The sequence below is a fragment of the Microtus ochrogaster genome, linkage group LG2, assembly GCF_000317375.1.
Source record: "Microtus ochrogaster isolate Prairie Vole_2 linkage group LG2, MicOch1.0, whole genome shotgun sequence".
Lineage (NCBI taxonomy): Eukaryota > Metazoa > Chordata > Mammalia > Rodentia > Cricetidae > Microtus > Microtus ochrogaster.
Window position 1 is genome coordinate 23,680,946 of NC_022028.1, and position 15,190 is coordinate 23,696,135.

Below are 15,190 nucleotides of genomic sequence, written 5' to 3' on the forward strand. Positions count from 1 at the left end.
AGGGAGGGAGGGAGGGGGAGGGAAGAGCGAGCCTTACATTACATGCATCAGAACTTCCCTTCTCTGCAGCACATACAACACTGAGAGTATGAAAGTAGCACCTGGGTGCTGCCCTCAGACAGAGACGTCTGCACACACGTTATGCAGGCCACCCTTAGCCAGGCCAACTAAACACAAGACTGTGGCGATGCATGGAGTGCCTTATGGAGGATGAACAGGCAGGTGGTCGTTCATGACAGTGGTTGGGCTTCTGAAGAGGCCCCCACACCCAAAGTTATACCTCCTGCATCTGCTGGCTGATGACTGAAATTCCAGAACTAGGGAATCATTCCTCTGGCTTAAGATGTCTTCACCCCTGTAAAAAATACAAACACCACAAGAAGAGAAAACACTTTAAACCTGACAAGCCTGCATTTGGTATCTGTGTATGGACAGGCCTGAGAAGCATTTCCCTCAAAGGCCTAAGGGAAGCGCCAAACAGGAGGTGCAAGAAAAAAAAAAAAGTTTACGAGCAGAGGAAAAGTTAAATGTCTAAGATCAAAGGGTGGACACCAAAGTCAGATCAGTGGCTATCAGACCCAGTGTATTTCCGGTGTTTTAGAATAAGAGTCAGATCAGAATTGAGGAAATTTGGAGGAGAAGGGTGAGCTCTTCCTGCTTGAATAAACCCCTCACTCCCAGCCGCTTTGGGTTTGAAGAGACAAAACAAAACCATTTTAAAATGCAGCCCATGGCTAGACAAAAGTTTCCTATGTGCTTCTGCCTGGATGACCAGACTATGGCTTCTGGCAGAAAAAAACGAACACCCTTAGGACATCAAAAGGTCGATGTTATGCATCCAGGCCATTAGGTGACACCACATGGCCCAGCGCAGGATCACTCTCAATGTCGTCAGAGGAGAGGAGAGGAAGCACAGAAAGAAGCGCTGCTTCCCAGTGCCTTTTCTTTGGTCTGTGCTTCATGGAGCTCTGTAGCCTCCACCGAGCAGAGGCTTTTTCAAAGGCGACACACCCATCCGCCTAGTTAAGAACCACAGTCCTCCTGTGCTATGTCAGGCCTGAGGAGCGAAAATATCACCTGCTTACAGCAAATGACACTCTAAGAGAAAGGCAGGACTTCGCAATTTCCATCTCTCCCTGGATGTCTTTACCTTCACCTTTCCACCAATGCTCACACAGGCAGCAGCTGCTTGACTAGTCCACCTCTGCAGTAATTACAGGAAGAACCCGTGCAGGCGCGCAGGCGTGCAGCAGCCAGCACAGGGCCTTTCTCTTCATTTCTCACCATGAAAGAGCAGCTCCCACCCCTCACTCCCATGCCTCTGGAGCAATGTGAAGCTTATGCCATCTGCTTTAGTAGCAAAGAAGCCATTTCCCTCCAGGTGCAAAGTTGGGTCAGCTTCCTGGGGATGAGGGACCAGTTTTAGATAATCCTTGTTCCTGGCAAGCTGGTGTACCTGTTAAAGTTAGTAAATGCCACGCTGTTTCTTCCCGGCTAACAGATGGTAAAATCTCTATCAACTGTTAAGTTTTTCCTTGTTTCCATAAAAATTACAAGAGTCATATTCCTCAAATGTATATCACCAAATGCATTTATTTATTTTGCACAGAAGGGTGGTAGTCAACTGCCATTATGTTATTTATTATTTATTACAAATGCATAGCAAACCCAGAAAAATGAATCTTTGAAATCAACTCCTTCTAAAAGACTTATTTTTAGGTTTCGTAAAAATAAAAACAATAATAAAATATTTCTGATTATTCTTCATTTACTTGATTTTAATCTTTTAAGTCAAGTCCCATGCAGAACTCAAGCCAAAGCCAGTCACGGTACATAAGAGGAAACATCCAGACAAGAAAGCATCATCATCTCCAAAACTCATCTATTCCTAACCGCAAGGCAAGGACACGAACTAAGCTACAATGTTTGTGAACCTCGCGGCTTCTTCCTTTTGCCGAGGAAAACAATCAATCACCCACCCATATGCCCATTAAGTGTCCTTACAATATCGGTTGGACATAGATAGAAAGGGTTGATATTATTACTAGACCATTATGGTCACACATGTCCATAACCCCAATCCCTGGAAGGTGGGAACAAGAGGATTGTGAGACCTATCTCAAATAAACCAAAACAAAGCAGGGAACTTAGGATAAGAGTTAGACATCAAAAATATGGGGTTTTTGTAGTTTTTTTTTATTGATTTTATTGAGCTTGACATTTTTCTCTGCTCCCCTCCTTGCCTCGCCCTTCCCTTTCAATCTTCTCCCATGGTCCCCATGCTCCCAATTTACTCAGGAGATCTTGTCTTTTTCTACTTCCCATGTAGATCAGATGCATGAAAGTCTCTCTTAGTGTCCTCATTGTTGTCTAGGTTCTCTGGGATTGTGGTTTGTAGGTTGGTTTTCTATGTTTAAAACCACCTATGAGTGAGTACATATGATAACTGTCTTTCTGGGTCTGGGTTACCTCACTCAATATGATGTTTTCTAGCTCCATCCATTTGCCTGCAAATCTCAAGATGTTGTTATTTCAGAATATATGTTTTAAAAGGACATCATACAAGAGAGACAAGTGTTTTGGACTCCCAAAATATTTTATTCCTCTCTCCCAAGAGATGAGGAGCTGCCCACAAACCAAGAGATAGCTGAGCTATCTAAAGCCCAGGTCCATAAAAGATGAGGATGAATGAACAACAAGCACAGGCCTCACAGAAGCGAACAGGACAGGTGAAACAAAGAGGAGCTATTTCCCATGCAAAAAGAACAATGAAGAAAAGTATGGTAGCAGTTATAATTTCTTAACAGTTTCCAAGCAACAGAAAATTATCTTTTCCTAACACACACACACACACACACACACACACACACACACACACACGGGTTACCACACAACCTAGAACTACAGCACAGACAAACAACAAAATTACAGACTGTAAACAGTGCTAACTAGGCTGATGGCATCGTCAATGTCGTCAGAACACTGCCCACTCATTAGCCTACCCCAGTCTCTCTACGCTGCCCTCCATGGAAGAAAGGGTGCTGATGAGTACAGCCAACAACGCCAGCTGAGCCCAGCGCTTGACCTAGAGGACTCAGCTGGCCAGGAAGAGCTGCCTCCTCCCTGGTGTACTCACTCATGTGCAGCCCACCCACATAGGAATGCTCATTCCAAATAAACTGTCATTTCCCATGGAGGAGGCTGTCAGCAAACGGTGTATGGAGCCAACTTCAGCCCTTGACTGGATTCATGTTTTATACTCTTTATACGAAAATCGTCCTAACTTCTGGTAAGTCTCCAGAGTGGGGGTTCTCGCATTCATCATTTTCTGTTGTTATAACAACATACCTGAGGCCATGTACCTTATGAAGAAATGAGGTTCATTTAGTTTGGGAGGCTGAAAGTCCAAGGTCAAGGGGCCGCATCTATTTAATCATCAGCGAAGGCCTTCTGGCTACGCGACAGTATAATAGACGGCATCATATGGAGTACGTACAACAGAGAGAGCCAGAGGCCTCACCACCCAGGCCCACTTTTGCAGCAGCTCACTCTTGGAACTAACCAGAGTCTAGAGAAGCATATAGCCCCTTTCTACAATGACCATCTAGACTAGACCCCACTTTTTCAAAAGTTCCAGCCCCTCAATACCACCAAGCTGGACACCTTGCTTCCATCATGGGGACCTCTGGGGAATTTACTCAAACCATCTCCCAATCACATCAGGGACGAGGCAAGAGCTGAGTTTAAGAGGTGAGAGTGGCCATCTCCTGTCCTGTAAAGAATGCTGGCCGGCTAACCATAAGTTACAAAGGCTCCTTTCAAATACCAGAAATATGGCTCAGTCCATAACCAATTCCTGAATTCCAGATGTGAGGGAGACGATCGGAGCTATGACCAATCCCCCCTACTGCGGAGAAGCTGTCTCAGAAAGAGGAGAGAAAGGAGAAGGCGCTCATTCATCAGCAGTGTGAGTACCAGGTCTTCCAGGCACTGGAGATGACAACACAGACCAGGGTGGGAGTGGGATGTAGATCGGCTCTGGACTGGGCCTAGGAGAGGGTTGGGGAGAAGAAGAACCATCCAGAGTACAGAGACACAGATTGCTGCTGATTGGCTTTAAGAGTTGGGGAGGTGACCTTTGCCCTTGGCAAACAACCTGACTTCCTTAGCTAGAATTCTATTTTCAGAACTTCACGCCCTTGTTTGCCTGCCGCTAGCCTGCCATTGCTGCTTCCTTCACAATGGGTTTCTCTGGTCCCTTCCCCAAAGCAGTGGATGAAAAGCACTGCAAACACCCTTCCCTTCTTACATTCTCCATCAAAGATGGCTGAGTAGCCTGCTTCGCAGACCGTTTTTCAGTACCTGGCCAGCACACCGACAGGGGCATGGAGGCCAAGAGGGAGAAGGAAGGCCATGGGTGGCGAGGAGAAGACTGTAGCTCGCAACTGCTGCTCTCAGCTGGCAACATCAAACACTGTATAATTTAAGGAATCTAATCAAACACTCCAAATTTATAACAATTGTTTTAGGTTTAATGAGTCAAACTAATTACCATCTTTTGTTATTTATAAAGCAAACATTAAAAGATCAGTAGTCCTGTCTCCAAAGAGAGAAAAGCAAGGCAGTCAAAATGTTACTTGTAAATCCCCTCCGTCTATAGAGGTGCTGGACAGAAAGGCAACCGGGATTAAAGAGAGAAGCCATTAAAGTGGTGAGGGGCGAGGTGGAACGGAGCTCCAGTTTGGAAAAAAGACAAAGTCCCCCAGCTGCAGCCCCTTAAGGCTCTAATCGGAGCTTATGAGGGGGCTGGCGAGGCTGGTAATGAGGGCAGTAACATCAGTGAGGGGCAGAAGGCCTGTTGAGGGGATGGGTGGCAATGGTTGTAGGCAACGGTTAATTTTGATGCAACCTAGAATCCCTTGTGAAGAGGGTTTTAGTGGGGGATTATTTAGATGAGGCTGGCCTATGGGCGTGTCTGTGGGGGTTGTCTTGCTTATTAATTGATGTAGAAAAACCCAGCCCACTGTGGGCAGCACCATTTCACAGGCTGGGTCCTGGACTGTGTGAGAGTAGAAAAATCCAATAAAGAAGCAAGGAAGAGTCTGTTCTCTCTCTGCGCTAGACAGTAGGTTTGGTAGGACTAGTTATCTGAGTTCTTACCTTGGCAATTCCTTCCCACAATGATGGACTGACCATGACTTGGAATTGTCAGTTAGAGCAGGGTGAGATGGGTATGTGGTGCGGTGGAGGCTGGTGGCGGTGGTGAGGGTGGCAGTAACAGAACAGTGATGACGGCAAAGGGTGGCGGTGGTGAGGAACGATGATGGTGACGATGGTAAGACTATAATATCCAATGATAGTTATAGGCTTGAGGGAGCTGGTGAGGGAAGTAACCAAGGTGACGGTGGCAGTGGTCACATGCCTGCTAAGGAGTGCAAACCACTCATTAACGTGCACAGCAGTCCCCCAAGTCCCCCAAGAGCATCATTGTGTCTCTGCTCGCTTCGGGCTTTTCCTTTTTGAGTAAAGCAATTTCAGCTCCACGTTCATTCGGCTTGCCAGTCTTATGCAAGCCGCCTGCATCAGCCTGGAAGTGTATATCCCCTCTCCCTTGTTTGTCTCCAACCGCAAAGATTATCTCCATCTTATTATCTTCCGTCTGGAGGGAATCCTCTGAGAGCATTTATAGACCTCAGCCTTCGGTCTTCTGACTGCTCTTGCAGAAAAGCAATGAAGCTGAAGGTATTCCACACCTGAGTCACCTCAATACCGTATTTTGGGAGTAACTGTAACATCACACCTAGACTAACCACCCACAAACATCCCAAGTAAATTTGAAGGTGATGTATGCAATCTTCCCAGACACATCTGACTTGTGTTAAATTTTCCAATAACAACAGCTACTCCAAATGGACTTCACATGAATTATTTCATTTAATAATCCTGAAACTCCCAAGAGCCATTATCCTCATTTTCCAATGAAGAAAACAAGAGGCTCTAAGGTTAACTAACTTGCCCCATCCCACAGGCAGCCAGTAGCAGCTCTGCAGTTAGAAGCCCGGCAGTCTGGCACCAGACGTAGAATTCCTAGACTCCATTGCTCTGCCTCCCTGGGGACAGCCCCCTGACAGGCTTTGACAAATGGTGCCCCCATCCTTTGTTAGTAAATGCCAAGCTGAGGGGTGTTAATTTTCAAATAGTGAAAATTCTGCTCATTCTTTTAAAGTCTGCTCCTGGATTGATACAATGTTACAAATTCTGTAGGGGGGAAAAAAGAACACCCCCCCCCAAAGAAAAAAACTTGCTATAATCACTTCCAGTGAAAAAACACTAGCAATGATCCAATATCCTGTCCCTGAACATCCTCACATTTCAAGAGCTTCAATTTAAATCCATTTCCCTAGATTACCCCATCCTTAAGGTGGAATTCTGTACGTGGAATTCCTTAGAAATTATATAATACCATAATAAGAGTATTTTGTAACTAGCACAGCAGAGTTGCTGCTGCGACCTGGAATGAAAACACCTCACACCAAGTTTTTACTGATCATTTGCTGGGTCCAAACGCCATTCTATCTCCCTGGAAATGAAGACTTTCAAATCTCTCTCGTAAATATTCTCCGGTGAGTTCTGAGAGCGAGAGATGACAGACAAATGACAGCTTTGCATTTCCAAGGGTTAAATGTTTTTCCTAAGGGAGCCTAAGCCTCCATGCCACGAGAACAAGTGTCAGGCGCTAATGGAATTGTTCCATGATAAATAAACTGCCAGGCTGGATGACAAGCAGCTTTCAAAGAGGCTTTCCATATAGTCTAACCAGCAGAAGTTAATTTGAGTTTCTTAACAGGACCTTCTTCCTTCACAGTATAAAAGTGCCTGGGGATGAAGCAATTACTCTGATTTACCATCTTCTCCTTGGTAGAATATAAAGATGCTGCAAACCTCACAAAAGCAGTAACTTAGCCAAATGGGACTCGCTTGCAAAGTCCCTACTATGCTATTTCCAAGAGTTCCCGCCCTGGCAGCAGCACAGAGTTGCTATCAATCACTGGTACCCAAGTAAAGGAGGGCGGAGGAGGATGCTTCCTCTCAGGGCTGTGCATGTTAGAGCCCATAAATCATTTTTCCTCCAGCAAATGCTCAGTTAAATTTCATCTTCGCTTTGAAGCATGTTTCTCAATTTCAGCTTCTGAGAAGTTGAAGAGTCATTTACAGATGTGTCACGTTTTACAGCATGCCTGTGTTTTAACCAGTATGCTTGCCCACACGTTCACTGCCTTGGCCACTCTGGGTCATGAGCTTGTGCCTCGGGCTTGAGAGTGTAAAGGTGGCCAAGCTGATACTACAAGGAGATCAGGCTTCTGGGCATAGAGCTGGAAATACTGAGTTTTAAGGAATGTGCTGTGCTCTCCTGAATCCAACCCTTCAACTTGTCTGCCCAGAACCACCAACTGGTGGAAAGCGGCTTTCTGCAAGGGAATGAGTCAGTTCGGGCTACTTCTAGCTGCGGCACTGAATTAATTTACCTGTCAGGTTCAGAACTATTTGACGGCCAGGAGGAAATCAAGCACAGCCAACTTCAAAAAGGATACACATAGGCCCAGATACCATCGGGTAATACAGTCAGCCTAACAGAACAACAGTTGGGATCTTCCACACAGAAAACATGACTGGGAACTACGAGAATAACTGTTGTTACAGGAAAGTGGGGGAAGGCTCTGTTTTGGTTCAGGACAGCTCATCAGCTTAACTGGAAACCTCAGTAGATCAACAGGGCGAGGAAGAATAAGGTGAAATTTTTGTAATGCCCTCAGGCCCCGGCAGAGAACAAATAACATTCCCTGAGAGATGAGGTTGTGATCATCACAAAGCTGGACAGAGATGCAGAAAAGAAGCTCAGCTCTTTGTTGCTGAGCATCTACCAAACCTGGCAGATGCTCGCACTACTTTGTGTCCTGCGATCCCCTCCTCACCTACTGCAGCCACTACTTCACTCTTCCCCGCCCCCTCCGACTTTCCATAGACTGACTTAGCACCGCTTTCCCCGTTTCCCCACGGTCTTGGTGTTTTGCTGGCTCCTCTCATGCTGCTCTTCCCTGTCTGCCAGTTTGGTGCAGAGCTTTCTACACTTGCTGGCTCTCCCCAATGCTCGGTCTCCTCTGCTGTTTACAGGTAGCTTTCTTTGCAGGACCAATCCATGGCCATCTTCACTTCCTCCTCACTGCTAACACCGTCTTGGCCTGGTGTCCGTTCCTGAACCCTGAGGTATTGAACACTCCTAGGCCCCTTCTGTTTCCCCTGTACCACTCAGGGCTTGAAATGAAGCCTCCATCTAGACTAGATCTCTCCTCCCATGACAGTCTTTCTGCCTTGTTGTGAGATAATGCTCTTGTATACTGTAAAGATGTGTCACTCGTATTAGTTTAATAAAATGTTGATTGGCCAGCAGCCCGGCAGGAATTATAGGCGGGACAACCAGACTAGGAGAATTCTGGGACAAGGAAAGGAAGAGATGCAGTTGTCATCCAGAAGCAGAGGAAGCAAGATGAGAATGCCTCACTGAAAAAAGGTACCAAGCCACGTGGCTAAACACAGACAAGAATTTGGGTTAATTTAAGTTGTAAGAGCTAGTTAATAATAAGCCTGAGCTTTATGATTCTGGAACTTAACAATCATGGAAATCATATTTACAGGTGATTTTGAGCAGCTGCCTGGTGATGGAAGCTTCTAAAGGAAGTTTATACTTACTCTCATGTTTTAACCCGTCTGTAAACCTGTTATATAGCTATTACCACTGTTTAAAAAAAACATTTTAATAAATAACCACATAAATACAAAAGTGAGGGCTGGAGAGATGGCTCAGTGGTTAAGAGGACCGGCTGCTCTTCCAGAGGTTCTGAGTTCAATTCCCAGCAACCACATGGTGGCTCACAACCATCTGTAATGAGATCTGGCACCCTCTGGCGTGTGGACATACATGGAGGTAGAATGTTGTATACATAATAAATAAATAAATCTTTAAAATAAAATACAAAAGTGAGAGAAAAAACCCATGTGCCATAAACACCATCATGATCAGTTTAAAGACCTTTCATTGATAACTTAAAAAAATGTGGGGCTTAGAAATTTTCAACAATTTTCCCAAAGCACAAAATCATTACAATCAGGATTTTCATTCTATGCCAATTGTGGATAGCAGAAACAATGTAAGCTTTAAAATGCTATACTTTCAATTTAAAAAAATATGTACACTTATATGTAAAAAATATGTAACAAGCAAAGCAGCTGCTAGACATGAAGAAAAAGTCCGTGACTACAGCCTCCACACAGGAATAGTGGAGAACATGTCTCTGGCTTCCAGTGGTGAAAACTCTGCCGTCAGCTGAGCTTGACTAAGAGGAAAACATTAAGAAGTATGAATCATCTGAACTCCGTGGCTCTGTAACTCATTTTGTGTTACAGACAGTAGAGATGACTAATTCTAAATATCCATATGACACAGTGGCAGCAAAGCAAGGGGTCTTCCCATAGCTGACGCCTCACTCACAATTCCCATTCCCATGAGGCATATGATCTATCACAAAAGTATTGTTTGACCCCCAAAACATTATATATGATGGGACTACGATCATATGCATGGTGCTAAGTATCACAACCCTTCAAGAGATACCGCAAAGAGGACTTGGGGCCTACCATGCTTCCTCTGTTCTTCTGCTCCTTCCAGACTCTTTCCCTCGCCTCGGGAGTCTCTTTATGTTCCATACACAATCAACTAAGTGTAACGGGAGTGGGGGGAGTAAATGCAAACAGCTCCGTGATACTAGCATAAATCTGCTAATGTAAAAAGGTCTTACAAGGAAAGCAAGGGTTGGGCAATCTAAAACAGGCAAGGTGGACATTTGGTAGCACATAACCAGACAGTCATGAAAGAGACATTTCGCATCTCAATTCTCTCCTGTCTTGGTCTCTGTCTAGACAGCATCTCTTAGTCCTCCACTGAGTCAGCAGGAGGCCACCAGTTCTGCTAGCTTCTAGCTTCTCAGGGGGCTTCCCTCACTAGAACTTCAGAGTCTATGGCTGTGAGAATTAGCTGAGCTTTGTAAGACTGGCACAAAGTCCACAGAAGTGCCATCTTATCCTTTTAAATCAAAAGTCTGTGTGTGTTAACAGAGGATAATTTCCTAATGGGAAGCATATTATAGGTTGACCTTCTCTAATCTGAAAATCCATAATCTAAAACATTCTAAAATCTGAAAACATTTTGTAAGCCATCAAGATGCCACCAGAGTCTACCTGGACCTCATATGGTAGGCCAGAGTCAAAACACAATGTACTAAGAGTATTGTACAAAATTACCCTCTGGCTATGTGTAAAAGATACACCCTAAATAAATGAATTCCATGCCACACTTATGTCCTGTTCCCAGAGTATATCTTTATTATATACCGAAATATTTCTTAATTAAAAACTGGACATCTAAACACTTTTCCTCCCAAGCATTTTGGATAAAGGATACCCAAGCAGGAAAAAGTTATCAAACTTGAAGATTTCTTGAATAAGAAGCAAACAACTTGGAAGCAGAGAAAAGGGAAGATAGAGGAAAGAGTCTCATTGAACCAGAACGTTTCTTATCAGTGGACCCATAATTACCAAGGCCCTGAATCATTTAAAAGCTGGGCCTGGAATGAGGAGACCCAGTAACAGCCAAGGAATGGATAAGCCAGGAGCCACTCTGTGCCTTAGGCCTCCTGGCCAAGCACAGGTAATAAAACTAATCCACGCATCGACCAGTTTCTAGGAAGCAATGAGGTAATGAAAAGAAGTATGTGAAAACATCAAAGTGCTCTGTCAATGTGAAATATTACTAATGCCTGGATACATGGTAACTAAAACACCCACCATGAAGAAAGAAAACCCACCCTTCCCCATCTCAGACAGCAACCTGGGCAGCCCATCATTATATAGAGACCTTGATAGAATATTATATTTAGAACTGTATACCAAGCATGTGCAGGATTTCACTTCAACGTTACATATTAATTGTAACACAAAAGCAAATTTAAAACCAATTAACTATTCAATCTTAAGGGAACGGTGAAGAAATTATAGTGCTACACACAATTGAAAACTATGTAGCCATGGATGGAATGGATCTAAATGTGAAGATATGAAAATATTCAAAATGCATATTAAGTAGGAAAAAAGTTGTAGACGAACATAGACTCCTTTATGTAAAACAGTCTGTGCATGAAGGTTTTAAGATAACATCTCTGAGAAGAAGCATGGAGCATTGACTAAAAAGGGAAGAGATTACATTCGGCTTCTATTAGCGGCTATATAAGCACTTACTGCTTTTCTACTTCAATATACTGTCTTTAAATTATGGAGGAGGATGAGAGTTTTCTGTTCTCTGACTCCTGAACTAGCAACACGTACAATGCAAAATTAAGATAATTTATTTTTAAGTATACCACAGGATTATGTGCCACTTCAAGACCAGAATCCTTGTTCTTCTCTATTTAGGATGAGCTAAACCATTCTTTTTACAAATGTTATCTGTAGACTTTGACTCCAAACAAAAACTATGCTGTTCAAAGACATCCTTACTCTCTCTATACTAAGGCATATGGTTTTGTTTGGGGGAAAAATACTCTATTTATCTTAATAGTGACAAGCTGCATCTACTCCAACAAACTATAACTTTCAGCAAAATAATCTACATTCTTTTCAAAGATGGCACAAGGCAATAGGTCTTCAGTTCTTCATGAACTCAACTTGTCTCCTTCTTCCAAGAAAGAAAAAAAGAAAATTAAGACTACCCACCAGTGCACAGAGGTTCCTGGGACTTCTGACTTGTAGGAGCAAATTACTAGATGACAAGGACATTAAGAACTCTGGACTCTAGTCTCCTGGCTACAGACCGACTGACAGCCCGCTCCCTACTTGGCCTCTCCCCATTCAAATCTCTATCTTTATAATCCCACCAGTACGTTTTGGTTTTTGTATAAAGCCACCTCTTTAATCTTTCAGTAAGCCAAACCTTGTTTACCACTTGAGAATGGATAATTCCTATTAAGTCAGTAATTAGTAAACTGGATTTTTAGATCAAAGTAACTTATTCTTAAGATTACAGCGTGCTTCCTTTTTTTCCCCAAATATTTATATTCTGAGCAGTTGTCACTGACTAGTGTCCACAGATCTTCCATACCAAGGAAGCAATCAATAGCACCACACCACTCTAGCACTGACTTTGAGCGTGTCACATTTTCTTGAAGGTTAAGATTAACAGACTCTCATCCTTTCTCTATGAAAATATTTGTAATTCTAAAACTTCAACATGCCATTTCCTGGTCACATAAAAATTATTAAATACCTTGAATTCTTGAAAGAATAATAAATATTGAGAGCTACATATTGTCATTGATAATCAGAAAAAAAGAAAAAAAATGTAAATCATTTTTACCTATATTATTGGAAAAGATTTTCCAAAATGACTTAGAGAAGTCTTCTTCGGTGGGGCTCACTGCCAGGTGACCCTGGCAGCCCTCACAGTTGATAAGAGATATCAGAGTAGACTTAATGAAGATAATTTTGTAACCTGAAACGTATTTGTAGGACTTTAAAAAAGAAACTCTACCCCTAAAAATCTCTCCCTAGGAATATAAACAAAGTAGACGGTCAAAAATCTGTGGATTTATATCCTCTCGTTTTCATTAAGGGTTTTTATATATAAGAGAAGGAACTAGAAAAAACTATAATGTGCAATAATCAGAAAATAATTAAATCCTTACTTATAGAACCATAAAACTCTTGTGCTTGAATATTCAATGACACAGGAAATGCATGGTCCAATGTTAAATGAGAAAAAAATGAGAGACGGTAATAGTCTTGTTCAAATTATGCAGTGATAAATTTGTGATGAGTATATATGTTGTGTAGGCATGCACACTTACATAGAAGGAAATCTAAAAATGTCATTAACGGATACTCCTGAGCCACAAACTATAAGAACCTTATTGACTTTCGTATGCACATTTCTTCTGAATTCTTTATGTTGGATATGCATTATTCCTAACACTCACTAGCCTTTGTTTTGAGACAAAGTGATGGTGAGAATGTAGAAAGCTGAAATCCTTGTGAACTGTCATTGCCATGAGAAACATTAAAACCGGGAGGATGCTATGACCTAAAAATAAATTATATATCCAAAAGCACTGTCTCCAAACCATTACAAACAGCATGACGCTGTGCTATCCAAAAGCACTAGAAACAGGGTCTTAGAGAAACGCACACCCATGTACACAGCCACATGACTCCACAGTCAAGAATCAGGAATAACCCTAGTGTTCCCTGACAGACCCAATGGGTCAAAGAAGTATGCCTTGCCATACAATGAAATATAACATTCAACCTTAAAAAGATATCAGATTTTGTTATAGGTTATACAATGTTATAGGATAAATTATGTCCCATCTCCTAGAACTCACATGCTGGAGCTTTAAGACTTCAGGGTGTGACTGTAGGATGGGTAATTAAGTTCAAATGAAGTTGTCAGAGCGGGTTCTAATCCAATCTGACTGGTGTCCTCATCAGAAGAGGAGATCTGGACACAGGCACCAGGGATGCCAGCGCACAGAGCAAAGGCCATGTGCAAAAGCAGCAAGAGGCCAGCCACCTGCAAGCCAAGAGCACAGACCGCAAAGGAAGCTGAGCCTCCTGACATCTTGATCTGAAGCCTCCAGCCTTCAGAGGGGGAAGAAAACAAGTCAACACCAGTTAAACCAAGCAGCCTTTGGCACTCTGTCAGCGTGGGCCTTGAAGACACTACGCTGAGTCAACTAAGCCAGACACAGACAGACAGACTGGATGATTCTACACATACACAGTACCAAAATAGTCTAATTCAATGAGGCAGAAAGGGAAGAGATGAGCCAAAAGCCGGGGAGTAAGGAAATAAGCACTTGTCTAACAAATGTGGTTGCTGTTTACAAATGAGAAATCCTAAAAACTGGTTCCACGACAGATACTGAACTGAACTTTAGAACACCTAAAAAGGACAAGCCGGTAAGCATCTCATGGCATACAGAGAGACAGTTTACACAGAGAAATATCTTTGATATGTGCACGTGGAGAATTGAAGGTACAGCAATACTGAATTATTACCCCAAACAGAAAATAATAATTACATAGTCAACAATAAGAGACTTATTACATGGATTCCTGCACCATCTGCTAAACAGATCTAGAAACATTAATAACCCATTTACAATACGCATCCTGTTGCTGTGACCTAACACCTGGCCAGAGCAATTTAAGGAAGAAAAAAGTTTGTTTTGGCTCATGGTTCGGAAGGATCTAGCCCATTCTGACACAGACAAAATGGCGTTAAAAACACGAGTTTGCTCACCTTGCCTCCGCACTCAGGCAGCAGAGGAAGATGAAGCTGGTGTCCAATCAGCTTCCTCCCTCTTGCCCTTTTGTGCGGTGTGGGACTCCCTCCATGAAGTGGTGTTGCCCACACTCAGGGTAGGTCTCTCTTCATCAGTTACTCATCTATGTAAAAAGCCTCACAGACATACTCAGAGCTAGACCTCCTTGGTGTTCCAGATCAAAGTACCTTCCCAAAATGTCCCAACCATAGTGAGTTAAGTTCTTCCCTTGTTTTTACTTATTTTTAATGTCTATTCATAGAATATAGTTTGATCATATTCTTTCCCCTCTGACCTACCAAATTCTATCCAACCAACCTCATATTCTTATTCATTCTCTCCTCCATCTCTCAAAAAGATCAAAACAAACAAACAAAGTATCAAAACGAACACACACACATAAATGGAAACCCCAGTTTGTGTCAGTCAACTACCCTGAGATAACAGTAAACATTAGCCATAACTCTCCAAGATCTTAGTTTCTATGCATATGTGCACGGGCAGCATGCATGAACAGGCATGCAAGTATACACATATGTGCATATGTAGGTGCATGGCACAATGTCCTGCTCTGTCATTCTATGGCTTATTCCCTTGAGACTGGGTACCGCATTTAACCTAGAGTTCACTGATTAGGATAGACTCTAAGTTGGCAGGCCAATGAGCCCAGTGGTCTTTGTGTCTCCGTGCTGCCCCTTTCCCCATGCACAAAGATCTCTCTCTCTCTCTCTCTCTCTCTCTCTCTCTCTCTCTCTCTCTCT

At 43.0% G+C, this 15,190-nt stretch overlaps 1 protein-coding gene across 4 annotated transcripts in view; it reads right to left on the reverse strand.

Annotated features, from left to right (window-relative positions):
- The window catches only part of Aff3 (AF4/FMR2 family member 3), a 463,220-nt gene that overhangs the window by 377,932 nt on the left and 70,098 nt on the right, over positions 1 to 15,190 (reverse strand). For 3 of the 4 annotated variants that reach the window (XM_026785525.1, XM_013351073.2, XM_026785524.1), the window contains exon 2: positions 281 to 355. The exons of the other annotated variant lie outside the window; for it this stretch is intronic. In XM_026785525.1, coding sequence (XP_026641326.1) covers positions 281 to 355 — 75 coding nt within the window. The remainder of the gene's footprint in view (positions 1 to 280; positions 356 to 15,190) is intronic. 4 annotated transcript variants of the gene reach the window in all.